The 23,778-nt window shown below is 43.2% G+C and overlaps 1 protein-coding gene across 1 annotated transcript in view; it reads right to left on the bottom strand.

Moving 5' to 3' along the window:
* Positions 1-8,388: 8,388 nt before the first annotated feature.
* VSTM2B (V-set and transmembrane domain containing 2B) overlaps positions 8,389-23,778 on the bottom strand; it is an 18,272-nt gene continuing 2,882 nt past the window's right edge. Inside the window, 2 exon segments of the mRNA XM_041458948.1 lie at positions 8,389-8,477; positions 23,687-23,778. The exon segment at positions 23,687-23,778 is cut by the window's right edge and continues 44 nt beyond it. Coding sequence (XP_041314882.1) covers positions 8,389-8,477; positions 23,687-23,778 — 181 coding nt within the window.

Raw genomic sequence — 23,778 nt, 5'->3', positions numbered from 1 at the left:
CATGACACAACCGTTTTCAGTCTGTGTAGGTGGGAAAATACCTTATTTTGCTTCTTGGTTCAGCACGTGAAGAAAAAAACACACCCCCTTTTTCTCCACCGGGAAAAGCTTGTTTTAGAGCAGAGTGAAACTTCGAGCAGTGTCAAATCATGCTGTTCCTGCTTATTTACCTGTGTCCTTGAGCTCCATCTGGCTGTTTTGGGAATGCTAAGTGTTGCTAAAATAAAAATGAATGGTTTCAGCGTGACCGCAGCACTTGCTGAGCACATTCCCCATGCAGGCTGTGCTGTAGGTGTGTCTCGTGGTCCTGAGCCCCCAGAGCAGGTGAAGTTGTTTCCCAGGTAAATGGTCCCCAAGGCTCCCCTCACCATTTTGCAGTTGCACTCCCAGCTGTAAACAACACACTGGACGGATGTTTTTCCCTAGCCAGCAGCAATAGATGAGCACTGAATGAAGGGAAACGTGAACACATGGCATTTTCATGGCCCTGAACGTGGGCAGGGCTTTCTCTGGTGCTGCTGTGCTCCAAAAACTGGCTGTGGCAAGGTTTGAATTACCCGGGGTAATGAGCCTAAACTGGGTTGACTTTTCCATACACATTTACAAGCAGGGTGACAAACACTTTCTGAACCCAGCAAAACTCCTTGCATTTGCTTTTGAGATGGTTTTCTTTAGTGAAATGCTTTAGTCTAGCATAAGTAGTGTAAGACCTCTCTGGTCATTAAATAATTAACTCTGGTTCATAAAGGGAGTTTATGTTCTTAAAAAATACAGCAAAAGTTCAGCTACTCGCATTTGACACTGGGCAAGCTGGATTTAGTTCCTTTTATTGAGTCTTGTCATTAAGTCATGTTACAGCTGCCATTCTGACAGAAGCCTGGTCTGGTTGCTGACTGCTCTGCGCTGAGCCCACCTTCTGTGTCTCACTAGTGCTGGGGAACTGCAAGGCGACCACACCCACACATTCCTCCAGGACTGAAGCACTAATAGGTACTCGGTTTTGGTCTTCCTGTCTTGTCAAACCCTGCTTGCTTCTCTGGAGACTGAAAGGCCAGGGTTATTAATTATTAAAGGATGTCATAAGGAGTCTGGCTGTGTGGTTCTTGGCTAGCTTAGGTGCAAAGTCATTATCAGTGACTTAACCATAAATGTAGGTTCATTCTAACCAGGATTGCAATTAGCACCTTGCTGTGCATTTAACTAACTTGCGACTTGCATATCACTGTACTATAAAAGTTGAAATTATATCCAGGCACTCTGTAAATGGATTACACTATTATCATTATTTGTAGCACTGTGATTGTACTTTTACTGTCTTGCACTGAATTAGCATAAATGAATAACAAATACGAGTGTATTTGGTAAAGACCATAAAGTAACTGATGTTTCCTTAATCAAACTGTAAATTTTCACTGTCTCATTTGATTTTGTTGCCTTTAGCTTCTCTTGTGCACTTTCTCAAGTGCTGCATTCCCCTCAGGGTACCACTGACAGACATGGTCCAGCTTAGATCATCACTCAGTACAGTTATCCCTTGGCCTGACTTGGGTTTAGATGTGCACACTGTGTCTTTGTCCGAAGGTTTATCGACATTCCCAAGCAAGTGCAGCTCCGGAGCTCACGTACTGCTTGTCTCAGTCAGGGTGAGACACACTGGGTAGGTAGGCACTGCTGGCTTCCCAGGGCACTGTAAATTCAGGATAGCACTGGGGGGTGTTTCAGCAGCATCCAAATTCCTGCCACAGACACAGGATGACTATCTAGGGAAAACAGGCTTTTAAATCTTCAGGCACTTGAGAGTCCCTTTAGGAAGAGATGGGTGGCTTTTCCTTGTGCTCCCACTGTCCCTGCCTGCTCAGAGCAGTGGGAGCAGCAGTGGCTGTTCTGCCAGACCAGAGTGTGAGGCTGAGCAGTGCCCTGGGACACTGGGCAGGAGCTTTCCTGAGCGGCACTGGCTGTGGCTGGCAGCCTGGTAATGCAGCCGCTGCCATCCTGCTTTCAGTGCTTTGCAGGGGATCCCAGAAAAGAAAGACAAATTAGGAGTCCTCAGCACCATGCTGGTGATGCTCCATGGGCTCCAGAGAACTGATTCACTCTCTGATTCTCAGAGCACACACGAACCCCCAGCCCAGGGCTGCCTGACGACAGGAAAGGACACGTTAATTCTCAAGGGGGAATTCAGCTCTCAGATCCTTGGCTAGATCTGGCCAAGCTGCTCCTCTCTGGGTCAGCCACCACCAGATTGCTCTCCTGAGGGAAGGATGAGACAAAGCCAAGAGGGTGTCAGAGTCCTGGCACTGACCTTCCTCACACCCGGCCCAAGAGCATAGACACACTCCCTGAGGGGCTGGTGACACATTTGTAAAACTGCCAAGACAGTTGGTTAATGACACACTGACAGGTATCCATCACTGGGATCAACTCTGACAACTCTGGAAGGACTGAAATGCAACAGTCCAGAACAGTAAGTAAATAAATTACAGCACAGGCATTAAAAAGAGGCTCTGCCATGGGAATTTAGAGCTAAATATCATGTTTAACCTGGACTGTTAATACAGACAGACTCTGTAAAAAAAAAAAAAAAACCCACCAAAATATTAAAACCTATTATAAAAACACAACACTTGAAAATCAGAAATTTGCTATTAATTTTTTGCCCAACAGTTGACTTTGACTGCCAGCCTAAATATCAACACCTGCCTAGGTACTATGTTGATTACCCTAAAACCCAAAATGAGTCACAATACTCACTGGATTGTCAGAGCAACTTCAAAGCCTGAAAAATATTTAGTAATGAAGGATTCCTATTTTAATTTATTAAAATAAATCAATGACTTCAGATTTCCAAGCAAAATGACAATAAAATCAAAAAATAAGATCCCATTTCTGTGGTCATCTGTTTTTTCACCTGTATAATGCTCCCAAAGACTTAACCTGTTGCTTCCTATTTCAAGGATAATACTAACACAGAGATGAATGAAAGTTTTTGAAAGATCTGGTCATGGAATAGAAATAAAAGTAACACCCCCTTTCCCATCTTCCCCAGAGTAAATCCCAAACATTTCCTGTTAGGAAAGTATAATCTTCAATTGAACTGTAAACATTTTTGAATTATTTATGAAGATCTTGGTAGTTTAGTTTGCATTACACTACAGATGATTTTCCATATGAGATTTAAGAACCAGTTCAATAATACCAGGAAAGGAAATCTATACGCAACAAATGGGGAAATCCATTCACTAACTCTACATCACAGTCCTCTTTGATTCAACTCTTAATGTAACTGAGTTTTCCTTGCAATGTCCATAATTGCTATAATTCAAAGGTGGGCAGTCACCAGAGGAGAAATAGGAGATTTCAATCCACTCGTTGCTATTAGCATGGATCATTAAAAAAAGCCACCTTGTTCAGTGTTAAATTTTGGATTGTCATTGTTCTAGATCTGAAGCACATATTTTTCCTGACTGGCTTCATTATAATATTATCCATCTTTACTCAGCAGAGGTTGCTGTGTTTTATAAACTTGGTCTAAACTCAGCAACAACCCCCAACTTGCCCTTCCTCCATCTTCCCCATCCCTGTCACACACAGCTGCTGCTGTGCTGGGGCAGGACAGGCTGATGCCTTGCTGGGATTCTTCAAGCCTTCATCTTGGTCCTGTTGTTTCAAGGCCTGTTAATTTTCCTGTGGAATAATTGCAGCTGCTCCTGCATGAACCAAACTCGAACCTGGTACCTGTGTGCCCACAGCAAAGCCCCCGTTGCCCAGCAGCCCCCACTGCAGCACAGGATCTGCAGAACTGCACAAAAACACCACAGAAGCCCAGAAACAGCAGAAAATAAAGAACCCCCCCATCTCTGCTGTAAGTGGATGTTTTATCATTTAAACCCATTAGCAGCAGTAATTCCCATATGTTGGTATTTCCGTGCTCCCCACGGCCTGCAGCACTGGTTTTCCCTGCCCTGGAGGTGCAGAGCCGCGGGGTGGTGCAGGGGGTGTCCCAGAGGTGCAGAGCTCACAGGCTGCAGGGGCAGAGCTCCCTGGGCAGGGCTGGCAGAGCCCTCCCCCTGCCCAGTGACACCAGCCAGACACGCTTGCTGCGCATTAATATTCTCACAACAACCCCCCTCCAATCAGTCTTTGCTAAAAGCATTAATTAAGACTTTAACATTTCTGATCCCATCAATTTTCTGTTCTCTTCTTATTAAATAGATGTACTAGGGGCGTTTGAATAATAACTGCCCAAAGTTTGGGGATAATGAATAAATGAACTTTGCCAGCCTCTGGCTAAGCATGAAATTTGCTGTGGAGTAACAAATGCAACGGAGGCAGCTCATACATTAACCAACCTAGTTTTGACACACAAGTTTGGGAGCACATTATTTACTTACTTACTAATTCTAAGTGAGACTAGGCTCCAAAATGTTTTATGCAGGAAATGACAAATGACGTGTTCAGACAGTCTTTTGCACTCTCCATCACAGCGTGAAGCTGCTCATTCACCCATCTTCCCTTCAGTGGGTCTGGCCCTCTTGCCACGCACAGCGAGGCTTTCAGCACTGCAGGCTCTTTTCCTCGGGAACTTTGCCAGAAAAAGAGCACACCACAAACTGGGTAATTTTGTTTTTTTACTCACTAGGTCTTGGCACTTTGAAGGTCACCTGTGTACTATCAAACTACTTTTGTTCCCTGTATTTTTACATGCGCACGGCTCCAGCACCAGCTCTGTTACACTGCTGTAAATCCATTCGTTTTTGTGGAAATCCATTAACTCGCAGTGAATTTATGGCAGTATAACTGTGAGCGAGCTGCAGCTGATGGCGCAGACTGGAAATATTACAAGGAAAAGTGCAAAGTTCTATTGATTTTCTCTCAGGAAAAATGTGTGTTTCCTTATGATTATATTACAGATGACTCAGCTCTGGCCCCCAACAGCCATCCCTCACGCTTCCCTGCTTGCTGGCTGTGCGAGGAGCCCGTGCTGTGCCCAGGCAGGGAGCGGGGCTGCCTCCCCAGGCACCTCCCGCCGCAGCCGCGGTGCTGGGGGAGCCTGTGCCCGGCTCCGCGTGGCACTGCAGGAGCCACACCAGCCTCCCACGGCTCGGCAGCACAGGCACTTACTCCTAATCGATTCTGACAGCAGACACCACGAGGAATGCTGAGATTTATGAAAGAGCAAGATTTGCCACTAGCCTCTGTCCATTAAGGCTACGGCAAAACCTCACTTTGCCCTTTGTAAATACAATCAGCAGAAGTGAGGCAGTTGCCCTTTTCAGAAGAAAGAGCACTCTCAAAGGACAGATGTTTTAGCAAAAGTTCTCAACACACTCACAAGCAATAAGGCTCCAAATTCTTTACAATTTCTCTTCAAAATGTTTCTCGTTCCTTTAAGTGCTTTTTAAAGACTAAATACTGTACTGAAAGCTGCAGTCTCCTCTTTAGCCACTTTTCCCCCCTGCACTACAGGAATATGGGGCCAATTATAAGCTGTGTTTTTTTTTGAAAAAAAAAACCAAAAAAAACCCAAAAAAAAACCACCCCAAAAAAACCAAAACCAAAACAAAACTGGCCTGAATGTGGAAACCATGGCCCCAAAACCTGAAGGACTCATTTTGCACATTTTTAAAGGCAATACTTACCTTCACATAGTGAAGGTGAAGGTGAAGGTGAAGGTAAAGGTAAAGCACGGCAATCTCACTTGTTGAAGTTATTCTGTGTGCTGGGAATGAGTTCTCTCTGCTGGTGTACAGGTCTTCACTGGAAAGAAAAGCTGCCTTTTGCTCTTGCTAGAAGAGATTTTTCATCAAATCCTCAGGTTATTGTTTAGTATTTCTGAGGTTTTATGGTGAATTGGAATATAAGAATTGTTCCTACTGTGGCATGCTTAATTCTGATCTCAGAAAGGATAAAAAAGTTACTTTTAGTTGCAGATTTAATATTTTTTCACCTTTAATGTGATTAAAGTCTAAAAGACCTTGGTAATTCTACTCCTGTCATTACACACAAAACTTGCTGCCACATCCCTTTGCAGGTAACAGGCCACAAAAGAAAGAGAAGGACAAACTCAAGATGATTGATATATTTCCTCCAAACCACACAGTCTGTAATTTAAGAGACAATGTACTCTGGAAGTGATGGAACAAAAATATCAGAGCAAAGCAGATACCTGTTTACTTGGAGACCAGCTGGGGTAGGGCTGAAGTTGAAGACGAAGCATAACTACTCTTAGACAGACATGCTTCACTGCTTCAAGCCTCAGCTATTTATTTAGATCAATTTAGGCAGATTTTCTTCTTCTTGTGGAAAAATTTTAGTTTTCTCCCCTAGAAGGAAGTTGAGGCTCTGAGAAATATTCTCTGCCCTTCAGAAAACAGCAGCAGCAGCGATGAAGAGCTGGCCGGATCCCCCAGTCCAAACACAGGCAGGTTTCACTTGTGTGACCAGCCCTTGGTGGAGGGGTTAGAACTCTCCTGACACTGCAGGCTCCACGCACACCTCTGCTGCAGTAACTCTCCTTGAGCTAATTCCCACACAGGAAAGCTGGTATTTGTTTAGACATGGTCCAACATGCTAATCTTGTTCCCACCTATCTTTTCCTTCCAGGTTTGGAAGCCCTCCTGTGTGCACGTGGAAGCCAAGGACTGCGTTCTTCAGTGTCTCATGCTCTGATGCACCTCCAGGCTGGCAACAACTTCCTCCTCCTTATTCTTCCAAAGAGCAGTTCAGCTTTTTATGGGAGGATTATGGATTGCTCCCCAATCCTACAGCTGGCAGTAATGGGATGAACATTACTGATTTTATTCCCTTTGGATGCCCATGGTGAGCTTGCCCCAGTGCAAGAGGCTTGTGTGACCACAGTGTAGTATGTATCAAACACAGAACTGCTTGGTCTCCAACCCAGGGAGTGCAAGTGGCACAAATCCCTGGCTGTCACTGGCAGCCCTAGAAAAAGGAAATCCTGAGCACCTGGGAAATTGGCAATCCCTTCCTGCCCTCCTTCTAGGACAGGACTCAGGTTTGAGGTGAGGCAGTGGCGTGTCCTGTGTTTGCTCTGCAGCTCCTGCAGGGACAGTCCTGCTGCCACTGGAGCTGGCACTCTACCTTTGCCACAAGGAAACTCCTCTCTAAAATGCCACACAAGTGACAGGATAAGAGTCATAGTCAGGCATAGGAAATTTCAAGGCAATTCACTAAATTCAGCTAACAAAGGTCATGTTTCTTTACCAAGTCATCTTACTGGCTCACTTGAAAAACAAGCATTTTGCAACAGAAAAATAACTATTTACTGTGAAAAAGCTTCTTTAGAGGAAGCTCATCTGGGTAAGAAAAGTGACAAAATTATGCATTTAAAAAAATCTGAATATATTTTAAACAAATCTTGGAACTAGGTTACACAACATTCCAGGATGATTTATTTTGATTTTCCACTGCTTGATTCTCCTTTTTTTCAGAAAGGCCTGGGGCAAACCAAAGCAATTTACATTGAATGCCACATACTGCCCCACTGTCCATCTACCAGATCTTGCCCTGACTGCCCAGACATAACTGGTGGCACCAAGGAAAAGGCAGCTGCAGCCTGGGACTGGCTGCGTGCACGTTCTGCTGTGGGCTTTGGCACCAGCTGAGGGTGTCTGAAAAATAACTGAATTCAATTTTATTTTATTTGTACTGCATCTTTCCTCAAGTCTCTGTGCTGTGACAAGGTAGGGAAGGCATGCAGCCATCAAGCCTTCTCAGGGACATTCAGGACACAGGGAAAGGCACACACATCTGTAAAAACTTTATTTCAAAATCTTTTTATTCAACTGTTATTCAGCAATATACAATACAGTTTATAAACAAATGTCTTACCTTGTTTCCAATCTTCATTTAAAAATAAATATTATTGACAGTGAATATTAATTATGGTAAGATGTACCTTTTTAATGTCTCCAAAAGAAATAATTTAATTAAAAAAAGAAAAAGGAAATCCAAAAACCTAAACACAATAATCTACTAAAAATATTTCCTTTCTTAGGAAGGGTTTGACCCAACATCTTTACATATTGTCATAAAGATAACTGCTCAACAGTTCGTGCAAAATGAAGAGTCAGAGGAAAGGTTTAGAAAAGAAAAAATATTACATTAAAATAGAGAAATCATAAGTGCCATGCACAGAGCAGGGCTTTACACCACAGAGTCTGGAAACTAGATGCATTATTCTATGTGGTTTACTTTCTTGTGGCATCCCCAAAAATATGTTTTTCCCCCCCAAGTAGAATTTATCATGCTTCTTTCAGTCTCTTTCTGTCCATCTTTAAAACGGTAGGGATTTCTTTGTCAGGGGTTTTGTTTGTTATTAAATAGGTTCCTTCTGTTTGGCTGAGGAGGAGTGGAGGGAGCAGTCCGTCAGTGGTTTACTAATAAATGTACAAGCTTATGCAGTAGTAACAGGGACATGTATAGGAGTGGGTCTGTAGCATAAATAGGTCCTGTACCTAGAACAAAAAGAGACAAGGGAGAGAAGGAGATTTGATTTTTTTATCTTTTCCAATATTGAAGATTAAATGCAAAAGAGAAATATAGGAAGATTCATTTTTATCACTTCAGTGCCAGGGGTCAGAAGCTTAATTTTAATAGTAAAACAGCATCCTCAAGCTATTCAACTCAAATAGCTTTTTCCTCCCCCTCCCAAATCTGACTCCACTTAGGTCATTTCATTATGTGTTACTAATGGTATGCCTAAACTTGGCTTCAGCCAAGTTACCAGCAATTGAGATTTCTATAAATACACCATAATCTGGTATATAGTTTCTTGAGAAATGACAGGTATCAACCACCCATTACTTTAAAGGGAAATGACAAATGCTGCGTCTGTACTTCTTGATTAACAGGACATGAACCCATTCCATTTGGAATGGGAACAGCAAGACCTTGACATCTTCTTTACCTTTTATAGGAAAGAGCAGAATTTTAAATTAAAAATGTGCTCAGGAGCTATAGAAAAACAGAGGTCAGGTGTGGAACACATCTGTTCCCGTCAGCCTGTCCCAAGGAGAGCGATGAGCTAACTCATGGGGCAGGACACGCCCAGGCAACTGCTCACAGCAAGCGGGGGCAGCCACTCCTGCTGCAGCTACCAAGGCTGTCCTGCCTCGCACCCCTGCACACCAGGATACTCAGTTTTTCTATTTTCTAGCCATGTGCGCTGAAAAGATACAAAAAGGTATTGGCTGTGTGCACCGTAGTGTGGCCCCTCTCTCTGGCATGTGAGGGCTGAGCCGTGTGGCCAAGGTCTCTTGGCCAAGAGAGCAGGACACACAGGCATGAGGCTCTGCTGTGCACCTCTGAAATGGCCATTGCTGTCACCACGGCAAAGGAAGGGCAAGGGCAAGGGCAGAGGCAAGGCAAAGGCAAAGGCAAAGCAGTCCCATTCCCTGGAGCAGCCCCATTCCCTAGAACAGTCCCATACCCTAGAACAGTCCCATTCCCTGGAGCAGCCCCTGCCAGTGCTGCAGGGTAGGACCGGGTACCTGGCACTCCCTGAGCCCGGCTCAGCCCATGCAGACAAGGCCAGGCTGGGCCACAGCAGCTGCCTGGCCCAAATGTTCCTGGGGACACCTTCCTGAGCCATGAGAGTGTGTGCAGCTGTCACCAGCATGGGATGGATGTGATGGATATGGGACAAAAGCAGGAGTCCAGTGGGAATTTGAGCTGCAGCTGAAGTGCAGAGGGGCACCTGGAGAGAGGCCTCCTCTCTGCTGAACACCCAACCTACAGGAATGACCAGTGCCCAAAACACTGACTGCCACACAGACTGAGAGAGACACTTTGCAAAGCATGACAAATTTAAAAATAAGTTTTCTGTATCTCTGGAAAAGTAATCAGGGCACTTCTGTTTAGGAAACTCACTTCAGGCACCGTAATGTGAGTACTTTAGTCTTGGTCTCTGGGACATGTGAGTGTCTCCCAGCTGTGGCATGATCAAAGGAAATGCTTCAAAGAGTGCCTGAGCAAAGCACTGCTCTTGGGCTTGCTGCTCCAGCTGCCTCGTAATCTATACCCACCTCACCAGCAATGCTGGAGCACGATTACCCAGCATCAAAAACAGTACACAGCAATGTGGTGTGCAATTGAGGAACTCAAAAAATGTCCCCACAGTGCTATCTCACAGACGCCCAGACTGTGTGGTGATTATTTAGTTATTAAGGTTTTAATTAAATCCCTGCATGCACAAACACGTGCTAAGGACTGCCTGCACAGTAACAGCAAGGTATTAAGATGAACACAGGATTTTTGTTTTGAAAGCTGAAAAATCATTAACAACACAATTAACTCCAGCAGCTAAAGGAGTTAGTTGCAACTCATTGCAAAAAGACACTAGAAGTGTGTGCAGGGAAGTTCTCTCTTCTGGGACATGGCACAGCTGCAAGAAGGCCAGTCCAGGACAGTCCCCATGTGCTGTCACTGTCCCCTGAGCCTGGGGATGGCAGGGGCAGCCCGGCAGCAGCCGACACTCCTGGCAGCTAAACACAGCTCAGTGGTGCCAAATTCGTGCCAATTCCACACCTGCCCAGCACTGCAGGGAAGAGCTGGCCTTGGATATTTATTATGATCAAACCTGAGGGTGCTGAGAATCCATTCTTTCCCTGGGGAAAGAACCCATTCTTTTCTGAGAACCCATTCTTTCCCTGCTTTCAATGAACAGGGCTTGAGTCTGAGATGCTGCCAGTTGCTCAGACAGCAAGATGTGCATTTGTGGAAACACTGAAAAACTCAACCTGGAGAAATGGGCTCTTGAAGCTCAAGTGTCCTTACTACTATGGTGCTGAAGGGCTGCCAGGAACACCAGCTTAGGATTGTTTCTGCTTTGAAGGGAAAGCACTGTTAGTCACAACCTGTGTGCCTGCCTACCAAAATCATTCCTATGTTGGTTTTACCTTTATGGACTAGATTTAGTTTAAATCTCAATGCAGAACTGTGAATTCAACAGTCCCAAGTTTTGTCTTTTCCTTCTGTAGAAGCTACTATTGTTTTAACCTATATTCTCCATCTTCTCTGATGGCAGAATGTGAGTTCAGACTGTTAACAGAATCTCAGCAGTTAAATGAAACATATTTTTAGAGAACTATTTGAAAGTGATTATTCTTACTGAACACCAAATGCAAGCTTCTTTTTTTTCGTACTGATTCAGTGCTGTTCTGCTCTAAGACTTCTCAGAATTCTCCTCCCTCTAAATATAAGCAGACCAGAAAAATAATTTTAACAACAAACTGAAGTTAGTGTCCTCAATTCTGCTGTTAGTGCAGTAGTGGAAGTCTTGACTTTTAGTTAATACATTGCTACATCTGTAGATGTAAACAAACAAAATGTGGGCTTGAGCTGAGGATCTGGACACATGATTGACCCAGGTATGAGAAGAGAGGGCTCTTATCCAGACACCCTGAATCAGGAGTACACAGCTACTTGCAAACTACAGACACTTGCAAGAAAACATTTCACTGATATTTTGAATATTCATTTTATGTACTGTTATTGCAAGCTTATTTATCACTATACAGACTTACAACTTTGCTTTAAAAATATTTATATGCTTATGGCCAAAAGGGAAAGTCTACCACCATGCAGAACAAGAACAAATTGTTCTCTTCATGTATGGTGAATTGCTCTCTGGCATCATTCATCCTTCTTTGCAATTTATGACATAATAGTGTTTTACTGCAATTTTCTATGTAATATTTTTTATGCCAGAATTAATCACAGTTTGACTTAAAAGAGTTCAATCGAAAACAAACATTAATTAACCAAGTGACTTGTGACACCCAGAAAAAATGGGATGATTCTTTTACAAGCTATATTTAACCAATGGTCAAAACCCACTGTTTCCAGCAGTCACCTATTTTTCTTACTAGAAAGAATCTGAAAAGTCCTTTGATGTCTCTTTCTGAGATGGTGGTAAAATGCAGTGGCCCATATAATAAAAAGCTGAAAGACATCAGTAGCCTATTTTCCTTGAAAGATGAGATAACACCTAAAATCTGACTGCCTATTGATGATGGAGCTGGGGCCCTGGTTGGCAGTGTCATGAGACACTTCTCTGTATTGCCTTTTATGCAGTGACCTGTTAGCCTTGGCCTATTTCCTTACAGAACAATGCCCAATTAAAGCCCTCAAAACTGGCATTTCATTAAGAGGTGACCATGTAGATTGATCTGTTCTCTCAGTCCAGAAACTTTAGATTGTGCTTAACACATGTTCTTGTTCGGATATCTATTGGAAAAAAAAAAAAAGGAGTTTTACATGTGTTGCTAGTCAAGGATCATTACAAACAATAACCTCCTAGATAAAACAGATTCTCACTCACTGACATACATTTGGAGCACCTGCACTGAATTGAAGGGAATTTACCCAACTTCAGACCCAAGAGCTTCTTGGAAGTTTTTAATTGCAATTACTAAAGTCACTATACACTTACTGAACCAAAGAGATAATAAGCTACATCCCATTAGAACTATTCCACAGTTTGAGACAAGATCTTATAAACTCTCTACACCCTTCCGCTCTTAAGTGCTTCCAGCACAATCCACACACTGCATTTTTGCTTGTTTTTTAATCTTTTGTTTTGTACCTAATGCCTTAAAATTCCCACTGCTCCCCAGGAGCTAATTCTCCAGGATTCTGTGTAGAAGTGCATGCAGAGCCTGTGCTGATTTTAGCAGACCCTCCCAGCTCAAACCTGCCTGGAACAGGATGTGTTGTTGTTCAAATAAATACTGGTACAACAGAAAAAACTCATTGAACTGTGATGTCCCCGTTGCTCCTGGCTTTCAGCTGGCTGTGGATCATCCTGCCCAGGCACAACCCGAAACAGCTCCTCAGCTGCCTTTTGGTGGAGCTAATTTCAGCAGTGGTGACTTCTCACATATTTATGAGCAACAGCATGGGCTCTGCTGGCCACTGAACCTGCCTAGAAGGCATGATGGCAAAATTAGTTTTCTATCCACTACAGTTTTTATTTATGATTCACCAAGTCTTGGAACAGCTTTCCATAACTCATCTCAAGAAAATGCCTCACAGAAGTCAGCATATGTTTTTATTTCTGCACAACCATGCAGGTAGAAGCTTGTGATTCTGCTGTGTTCCTTCATCCATGACATCAAGGTTTTTAAGGTCAGGAGTAAATCTTCTCCCACAGCCAGGTGAAACTACCAGCATTGCCCTCCAGACCCTTCATGATAATGCCTACATTTCACTTCCTTATCCACACCAGAGCCTCAAACTCTCCAGGAAGCTGAAAGCAATTTTACTGGCCAGAAGACACTGACCAAGGTTTTGTAAAACTCTGTCATCATTTTAGGTCTTCTCAAATACACCTGAGTTTCACTGTTTCTCCACCCTCTCTCTCAAAATATCCACTGCAATACTGAAGCCTATGTTTAGAGGTGAATTTCCAAAACCCCACATTACAAGAGTTACTGAAAGCCTCCTGTCCTGGTTTTGAAAACTCAACTGGTTTTAATATTTCAAATAAGATTCCATTTGCATTTGGAGTATTTAGCAGTCCTGAAAAGAGAACACTAAATTACACTAATTTACTTGCCCACACCTGTATCTATTTATGTGCTGGGCTAAACTCACCTGAAAACAATGAGGTGAGGCAGAATTTAAGGAATTTAAGGCTTGATAACTCTACAAAAGCTGCATACAGGGCAGCTGCATACAGCACAAACTTCCTGAATAGGCAGAAAAATAAATATGTGTATTTGAGGAAAAAGCTAATTCCTTGTAGCAGCCTGGTCCTTAATTTTGACTGTTCTTGATGTGACAACTCAAAAAGTTCACCTAGGACAGGAGACTGGTATTTTAGTGGTTTGGTATTTTAGACTTTAGTGTTTTAGCATGAGAGCAGTAAGGCTACAGATTAGAAAATGAATAAATTGGTTGGAAATGAGAGAGAGGTGTAGTCATGCAAGGAAATGATGCAGAAATAAAAGGTTGGTTCTGATAAGAAGCTAAGAGAAGAAAATATTCCTTCTGCAGTATTGATTTTCTGAAGCACTGCAGTGCTCTGCTGGAATTCAATGTGTGAGTGCCTGTGGGACAGGACAGACACAGGCACTGGTAGAGGAGTTGGAGATGTGTTTCTTAAGGCACCTACAACTACTGAGGTGGATTTTGATCTCAACAGAGCTTAACTGAGACTCATTAAGGCCAAATTTTCCTTAAAATGTTAGTGCTGACAGTCCCTGCCAAACACGCTCATGGTACACAGACCAGCCAAGTGCTCTGTGATCCTCCACAGAGGCTCTTCCCTCTCCTGGATCATAAGGACATCATTAGACATAAGGTACAGGATTAAATGGCCAATTGGTCTGACCCATTCCACAGCTGCTGCAGGTCTGCAAGGCACAACACTTTCGTATTAACAGCTATCACAAACAGAGGAGTTGTTGAACTGGTGGATTTGATGAATGCAGGGAAATGCATATCTGCTGTGGAGCAAGAAATACTCCTGTATTTATACACAAATACTTCTGGTGTTAGGTTCCTAGAGAAATATGCAGTTTTCATTGCCAACAGACTGGCAAAAAACTATCTCCCACTAAAGTTACAAGAAATAGGGGTAACACAATATGGGAAATATTTTCCCTCAATATCTCCATTTCCCTTCTGTGGTAGCCAAGAGTGCACAGAACAATCAGCACTCTTATCAAAGCCACCCCCTGCTTTTTCAAAATGTGCCTGAGAACACCTCTGTGCTGGGGGCAGGCAGTGCTCACAGACAGCCCAGCAGAGCTGAGGGAGCCAGGCCCTTGGGGGCTGCTCTTGGGATCTCTTCTACACTGGAGAGAGCCAAACAAACCATGCCAAATATCCACTTGGGAAAAATTAAAGAGCAACTTCAAGACAACACCAGGAGTAATTTATAACAAGCTCCAAAAGGAAACACTGTTCTAGATGGTGTCAATGGAGAACAGAAATGCATCCTGAATGCTTAAAATGAAATAATTCATTCTATATAGATGATACAGTTCAAACACTTTCTATTGGTTTGCATTTAAATAAGCCAGTAACTTTCCTCTTTTAAGACCTGCAGCTGCTCTCTACTTTGTATTAGCCTCACATAAACAGATTTCTGCTTTGGTATCGGTGGGATGATCCCTCCTTGCCAAACATCTTATTAAGACACTCAAACCATGCAACTATGAATTTGTTTTAATTTCCAGAATTTTCTGCAGTTCCATGATCTGAAATTAACAAAACCAAGAACCATTAATTCATTCCCTGAAAGTTGAATAACGAGAGAGACAAAATTCTTCGTAACGAAATTTGGTGGAAAATGAATTCTAAAATAAAATAAAGAAAACTAAGTAACTGCATGAGTGGTAGTTCAGGTGGTAAATAAGCAGGCAGTCCTACACTTCCTTCTTCTGTACTATTATGTGAGCAATTCCAGAGCATATCCATACACATAAGTAGCAAAAGCACAACTCAAACTGCCCAGAGCACAAGACAAGGAAAAATACTGGGAGCTGGTTTCAGCTGCTGAGCTTTGAAGCAAGTTTGGGGCATATTCTCAAGTTTTTCATTATAAATAGGAGGAATAAAACGTCATATTGAAGAAAAGCAGGCAAGCTAGATATGGTCACACTATTCCATAGGAACTTTATGAAAAGACTAACAACGAGTCCCACTGGACTGAAGCACAGATTTCACATTCTGTAATTGATACAAGTTGTAAATATTTGCAACCCAGAAATAAAGATGATGACACTGTGTTTCTCACTTCACTGTTTTTAGAGTATTTTTTACTTGATCAGGATTAGGAACAAGCTGCCAATGTAGTTGTAATTATCATTCCAATCAGAATTACTAAACTTAAGCAGATGTAAGTGCAGATTAAGGTTGTTTTTGGGTTTTTTTTTTTTTTGTTTTGTTTTTGGTTTTTTTTTTTTTTGTTTTTTTTTGTTTGTTTGGTTTTTTTTGGTTTTTTTTTTTTTTTGAAAAATAACCCTATCCTGTCCATACTTAAAAAACAGAGCTAAGTGCATTAGCAGAATGCATGATGACACATGAAAAATGGCTGTACTGAGAGCATGTACCTGGAAAAAAAGCAGAGCCTGTGATTTCAATAAAGAAGGAATCACCTTTTTGCTGTAAACAAACAGTGGCATTTTGGGACTGACCCATAATACAGAGACCCTCCAAATTTCCAGTAATTTCCAATGACTGGTATTTACTAGGTGTTAGTTAACTAGACTCTGCTGTGCCCTAGGTGTAAGGGATGCCAAGCTTTGCAGAATAAGGCAGCAAGTGGTTATTTGACAAAACTGTGGACATGGGACATTCCTCAATACCCTCTGTACATGTGAAATCTCCAACTCCTCAGCATGAGAGGGATTCAGATTAGCAGGCCAATTAAAAAAAAATTATAAATCAGTAAACTATTTTAAGTTATATCAGTTTGATGAATTTTACCCATAGAATCACAGAATTGGAAAAGAGCTCCAAGATGACCAAGCCCAGCCATGAGCTCAGCACCACCACGCTGTGTACTGCTAACCCATGTGCTCAGGTGATGCATTGCCATGTCTCCTGAACATCTCCAGCAGCATGGTAACAAAACAGGCATAGAAGACAACGTCTATGAGAAAGCTCCCTCTGCTCTGCCTGCTTTGGAGGTCAGAGCCCCTCCCTGCTCACACAGGGATGCCCTGCTCCTGATGCCTCAGGTCTTAGCTTTTATATTTTTCAGATTCTGTGCAGCTTTAGTGTGTGGGTCTGGGCTTCATATTAGGGGATGGTGAGCTCTCTGCACAGAGTAGGGAGACAAAACAATTCCTTCTCTAGCTGGGGACCAAGGACAACTGATCTAGATCTCAAGCCCAAGAGCATAAACAATGGTAGACCAAAGAGAGAAAACAAGGATTAGACTTCATAAGCTAAAGCTGTAATTGGACAATTAGCTCCAATACACTAATAGACCATAACTTATAAAAGTGAGAGACCCTGAGACCGGTCACCCATTTTTGTAGCCATTTTGTTGTGCTGCACAGGTAGATCTATTGAGACCTCTTAACAAATACCTACTCTAGCTCTGTCTAGTCTCTGTTCTAGGTCAGCCTTCACAAGGCATCACTCCCAGCCAGGGGCAGGGTGAGAGCAGCTGTTGTGGGCACTGCTTGGGGTCCTTTGCTCTGTGAGCACAGCTCCCTCCTCCAGCCCGGCACAACCTCGTGCTGGCTCACACAGACCCCTCTGCTGAGCACGGCTGCTGCTCTGCCAAACTGCTCTTCTTTCCAGCTAATAAAATTGCCTCCCAGCTGATAACAGCCTAGCAATATAAAGTGCTTGGTTGTTAGCCGCTGTTGTGACAAATAATACCATTCTGCTGACAACCCCATTTTTTCCAATACAAACCTACTTGAACTGTTTATTATTGACATATGGGACTGCTCCACCATTATCTAATTTTAAAAAACACATAGTAAACAGCAATAGTGAGCCTGACAGCATTCTTACTGCTTTAGCAAAGCTAAATCAAAATCCAAAGCTACCTCCTTTTATTGCCAGCACAGTCCTGTCAGGCTCTCTTAAGTAAAAAAGAAACACCTACACAGGACTACTGTGAGATTCATTTCTTGGTAGAGGCTACTCTGTGTTTGCTTTCCAACTACAGCCCACACTACTAAAAGCCTTCTCAAAACCCATACCAGTAAGGCTCTCTGGGCATTTCTAAGCTTTAAACTGTCAGGGACCTATATAAATCGACAGCACAGTTCAAACATTAGTTTATACATCAGTAAAACTGCACCAGTATAGCAGAGGTGGGGAGTGAGAAACAATTACTGCCTCTCATAGAAGACACAAAGTTAGCCAGTGCTGCAAACTAAGACTCCCTTTTGCAAAGTATCTATTGAAATAATGTATAAAGAACTAGCACTATTGTAATGTATTCCTGCCCCAAATGCTGTTTGCTCATGCAAAAACACATGTGGGTGCACTGAGCCTTTCTTCATATAAATTTCTAATTCTCACTCACTAATGAATCAATCTTATATAGAAATCTAGACCGGTGTTAGATACAGCTTCAAGATTCACTAAAAAGACCTGTAATACTCCCTTCACTGTGTTTAGCAATATTTTTAGAAGATTTTTTTCATCTTTAACTTAAAGATTTCAAAGAAACTCAAATAATATTTGGATTTCTTCAAGGGCACTGAACAGGCTGGAGTAGAATAGGTTAGTACAGTTTTGTCTGTCCTCTGGGGAACAAGCAAGAACCGCTGAAAGGAGGTTACTCAAATAAATTGCATTTCCACAGAACAAAAACACCCAGGCACAGCTTGTTTCTGCCCTAGATAATGAGGTGACACAGTACAGCAGTTAGTGCTTTTGTCCAGTTCGAGAATTAATCCACATTACACAGACACAAAAGAAGATATTTGACCTCACTTGTCCCCAAAGCAGTCTAATTTGCCTAGATATTAAAGTGCTAGTGATGTGTATTTAATGAGAATTCTTTTTGCATGTTTATTATCCAGTGACATTTAGGAGGTCAGCCTGATAATTCAGTTATGGCCTCTGTCTTGCTACTTTATTTAATGTAAAGGAAAATGTGACGTGACCCAGGTTGCATTTAACTACAAGTAACATCAGAAGTGAGCTCATACATGGTCTCATAAAAAGCACAGGGGAAGTGGAGTAGACCCAGACACTACGGAGTGGGAAAGGCAGGGAGCCTGAGCTGAACAGCATCACAGACTTTCTTGCTATTTCATGTAATGTTCATCTATCAAACATAAACGAGCTCCACAGGCTGTGTCTCAAACTAGCAGAGTCATTAAAGCTCTGACAAAGCCACGAGAGCCCTGAACTCAAACCCTTACCCCAAAGTTAGTCCCAACCCAAGCACAGCCCCTCAAACAGAGTCCCCCTAACCAGCCACAGCTCTGCACACAATAAAACACCGTGCTCCTTCCTCTGCTGTCTCTGAGCTGCACACACAGGCCTCTTGCTTGCTAGTGCACAACAGAGATCTGAGAGTCTCCACGTGCTCTCCTGCCTCAAGGAGGGCTGGCTGTGCGTGACCTGCTCTGCTGAGCACCACGGGCACAGGGGCTGCAGGGCTGCGACCTGCTGCTCGATCTCGGCCGAGCAGCCCAGGAGCAGAGCTCCTTCTGCCTCAGACATAAAAGGCTTGGAGCAGGGGAGGGACAGGCATGGAGTGAAGATTTATGTTCTTCCTTGACACGACCACTTCATCTGTGCATAACACATGAGCTTGTGTTCCTCCTAGAGCTTCTTGTTTCACACTCCCATCTTTGTTTATTTTATTTAAAGCTTTCACTTCTGAGCTTTGAGGCTAGAGATCAAACAAATAAAAGGGAATTTGGAAGCTGCAATGTCTGATCTACATTCTGCTCAGAAGTTAAACTAAAAATTGCCCCCAAGCCAGTACACAGGGACTCATTTTGGAGACCATTTGGTAGGATATAATACAGTCAATTTCCCTCCCAGGAGGTCAGGATGAAGATCCTTGTTTATTACTGCACCATCAGATGACAAAGTTAGTCTCACGACTAAGGCACTGGACTTAAATTTAGAAGAGCTGAAATTAAGTTTTCATATTTAATTTCACAGCTGTCACACGACTCAACAAAGTCACTTATTGTTCTTGTGTCATTTATCTGTCTCAAACACTTGGACTACAAACTTCCTGAGACAGAGATACCATGTGTTTCACTCAGTGATGCTCCTGCATCCCCCCTGCTCTACCCGGTAAAAACCCGGAGCACTTCCAAACACTAACAACTGTGCACACTTTCACTTGCTCACCCCCATTTTTCTCCTACAGTGTAAGATTCCATCTGTGTACAAGCATTTAAACTAAAAGCTCAATATTATTTCATTTAGAACCACATGGATGACTGCTTCTCTGATAGTGTTAAAAATGGTCTTGCCAGCAGATCTTTGTCTCCTCACAGCCCAAATCCCATTTTCTAGGCTTCCATGAGAACACAGCACCAGGTTTTTATATGGTTGTTTAAACATCACAGAAAAAATTCTGTTTAAGTAGCTAATATTTGTGGCATATTGGTGAATTTGTCAGTTATACTGGATCTATTGCCTTATATACCATAATGCTGACACAGATTTCAGGCAAATACCATTCCAGATGATGTTCAAAACAATGGATTTTCTATTTATACCCAGATGTCAGATGAGACTCTCTGCTCTTTAAATAGTCTCAGTAACAGACACATTTATCCTAATAAATTCATGTTTCAGTTCACTTAGAAGATGTAAAGAATCACACTTTTCCCTGTGCATGACTGGGGCAGCAGCTGAAGTCAACAAGAGCCCTGCAGGCACATCCCAATGTAGCATTTGATCTATAATCATGTTTATTGGAATCCAAGTACATAGAGGCCCTCTCTTACTACACTGAAAGTATTGGGAAGATTTCTATTGCAAGGAAAATAGGATTAGAGGCTAAAAATTCATGCAGGACACTGTAGCTAGTGCCATGCCATCAGCTCTCAGGCAGAGCTCTCCAGTGCCTTAAATGAGGATGTTTCTTAATCACTGATAGCAAATCCATTGTTCAACCACATTTCTGCTTTTGTACAGAGGAAATATCCCTGTGTACAATGAAAAGACTTAGAAATGTTAAATACTGTAAATGTATCAGACTATTCAATTATTACACACAGATTGGTGCAAGTATTTATCTGTATGTGTTATGGAGCTCAAAATAGGATAATGAGGCATACATATAATAATATGTATTATGCTGCTATGCAGATATAAGTCATACAGCAACACAAAGTTAGGTACTGCAGTCTAAACACCTCGTGAACAAAGACTTAGTTGGATTTGTTGGCCCTACTGGGTGGAAAACTAGTTATGACACTGCCTCAGGGGAGTGGACTTGAAACAGTGCTTCTAGTTCCCAGAAGAAAATAAAAGGGAAAACCCCCATTTCCTATAAAGCAACTGCATTCTTTATGGAGAACAGTAATTACTGTACCTAACTGTAGCTCTAAAAAACACCACTTTAACATACAAATGGGAAACTCAGAAGGTCTAAGATGTCACTTTCTTTTAGGACATTTTGAAGAAAGTTTAGTGCTTATCCAACCTGGGGGGCAGCACTGGAGACCCCAGTCTTCCCTTTCCTCACAAAAGCAGGTGATACTCCTGCAAGTGACTGCCATGTTAATATTTTATCCAGGTCTCTATGCAACATTCATGTCTAAAGAAGACTTCTTGCCTCTACACCAAGCTGTCTCTGTGCTTCAGACCAAATCCCTGGCCCAGACAGTCTTTCTAAAGTACTCAGGAGATGGGGACTGGGACAGCAGCAATCTGCTTCACAGAAGCAACCGAAGAGACATCTTGTGGTAACAAGACTCAGCAGTTCTGATCCAGAAGGTACCTGAATCAGGAATTTTTGAGGGTCAAATCCCTCAGCTGAAAATCTCCTGAGCCATGCTGTGATTGATGTTCTATTGATTCGTAATTACTGGCAGCTCCAAACTACCATAGGTACAGAAATTACAGCAAACCAGGGAGAAGCCTGTTATTCAGGGAGATCTTGATTCAAGCAGAGTGAAAAGGCATTATTTCTACAAGAGGACCATACCAAAATACAGGATTAATTACCTCCCTCTTATAGGGACAAAAGCAGGTACTGGTTTACACCTTTTTCCATCAGTACAGGAACAGGAACAGTCTGACTTGGCTTTCTCCAGCACCGGAGCTGCCACAGAGTGGCACTGTTCACAGAGACCAGCGTGCCCAGCAGGGAGCTTACAGCACCAGATTTTTGTTTAGCCAGTTTTGTAGCCCTCAGCATCAGTCTCTACCTGGAGACCCCCACTAGATGTTTTTCTGTATTCTGCTACTTTTTCACTGATTTAAATCATTCCATTACCTCCACTGCTGGCCACAACACCACCAGTTTATTTTCAGATTTTAATGCAGCCTAGAAACGATGCAGAAGTGCCATATCCCAAGCCACAGACATGTAAAAAATCGGGACAGACAGCAGTTTAGCTGATCTGGGCAGGAGGTCTTGCCCTAACAGGCATATGTGACATGCTGTCTTGGCAGCACATGCTCGCATCCATCTGTTGACGTGGAACTGAGCCCGCTGCACTTCCACCGTCCTGGTTTCAGCTCACATGCACCACATAAGCTCTGGGTTCAGCAGGCAGGGTGCACAGTGCTGAAAGTCCTAAAGACAACCTCTACTGTCAGCATGGAAAACACTGCAAGAGTTCTCACAGTCACAGAGTGGAGAGGAAACATGAGAACAAGCCCCAGCCCTGGGGTGCCAGGAGAAAAGCAGATATTTCCAAACAAAAAACGATAGATCATGAGCATTACAGTGTCTGGTTTAATTTCTTGGGGTCAGTGGATTCAGCAAAAGCAAAATGAACTTCTTTAAATGCCCACAAGCACCTGTAGTTAGATCTCAGGAACTATCACCTTATCTACCACTAGACAGCAATGAATAACCTCAGTCTTGGGAATGATAAGGAGCAAAATCTTTCACATGTATTTCTACAGAAGAAAGAAACTAAATTATTCAGAAAACAGGAAAAGGTAGTAGCCAGATAAAACACAGCACCTGTAAAGCACCAGCAGGTCACAGTGACCCATATAGGAATGACTTCCATTACTGTGAGCCAAAACCTGCAACTGCTTGCCCAGAAAGTGTGAAGAGGAATCAGGAAGAAGTGTGAACTTCCCTGCGTGAAGATTATGAATCTGCGTCAGAAAAGACTCAGCAGAGAGGGGAGCTCAGGGCCTTCCCTGCACAGTTAGTGTATAAAATTGTTTCCCTTTTCCACAGATAACTTGGCAGGGACATTTGTTCAACATTAGCTAAGTGACAGTGGCTGAGAGGAGAGCTGAAGCCCAGCCAGAGCAGTACCACACCTCTGAAGCTTGAAACACTTTTGCATTGCAGATTTAAGACTATGTTCTTCATCCCAGACATGCCCGTCATTGGATAAATAAAGGTTTGTAACTGCCTTCTCTGGCAAACCGCAATATGGTAATGTGGCATTAATAACTTAATACAGTACTAACTGATAGATAATCAGTATTAGCATGATGTTTACATTTGGAAAACGTTATAGAGCACTGTATCTCCAATTCTTATCCTGCCATTAATTCAGATGTGGAGCTCATTACACAGCAATTGACATTTCCCTTCTGAATCTGCATCCTGCTCTGCACAGGCCTCGCATCTGCTTGGGACAATCAGCCCTGTAAGCCACTCGCTGATCTAAATTCTCTGCAAATCTAAATTCTCTGCAGAACATCCACGGTGTTTCGCTCACTTGAGGCTGCAGCTACTGTTTCAAACACTGCACCCAAAAAGCTGCAAGGGGGTTCTGACCGTGGGGCCTCCCTTTGCAGCTACCAAAGGGATACAGGTCCCAGCCCTGTACGCGGACCCATCTCCCCAGCGCCGTGCCTGTGGTCACTCCTGTCCGGGGGCAAGGCACAGTCCCGGCCTTTGGGACAACCTAAGTGCACTTTGCCAACAGCCTGGGCGCGATTACTCAGTTTCAGCGTGGCAGCGAGAGTCCCCCACGGCAGCGGGGTCACAGTGCCCGACCCGCAAGCGAGTGGCAGTGCCGGGGCTCCCTGTCTGCGGGAACGGGGGTCCCTCCCGGCCCCGCCCTACCTGACCCGTGCTGCTGGCGGAGGATGACGGCCTGCCCGGGCGGCGGCGAGGCCGAGGAGGCCGCGGCGGCGGCCGTCGAGGCGGTGGCGGTG

Source organism: Pyrgilauda ruficollis, unplaced genomic scaffold (assembly GCF_017590135.1).
Source record: "Pyrgilauda ruficollis isolate IOZ18807 unplaced genomic scaffold, ASM1759013v1 scaffold13, whole genome shotgun sequence".
Taxonomy (NCBI): Eukaryota; Metazoa; Chordata; class Aves; order Passeriformes; family Passeridae; genus Pyrgilauda; species Pyrgilauda ruficollis.
Note: the sequence above shows the minus strand (reverse complement) of the source record. Positions and strands in the feature narration are given on the sequence as shown.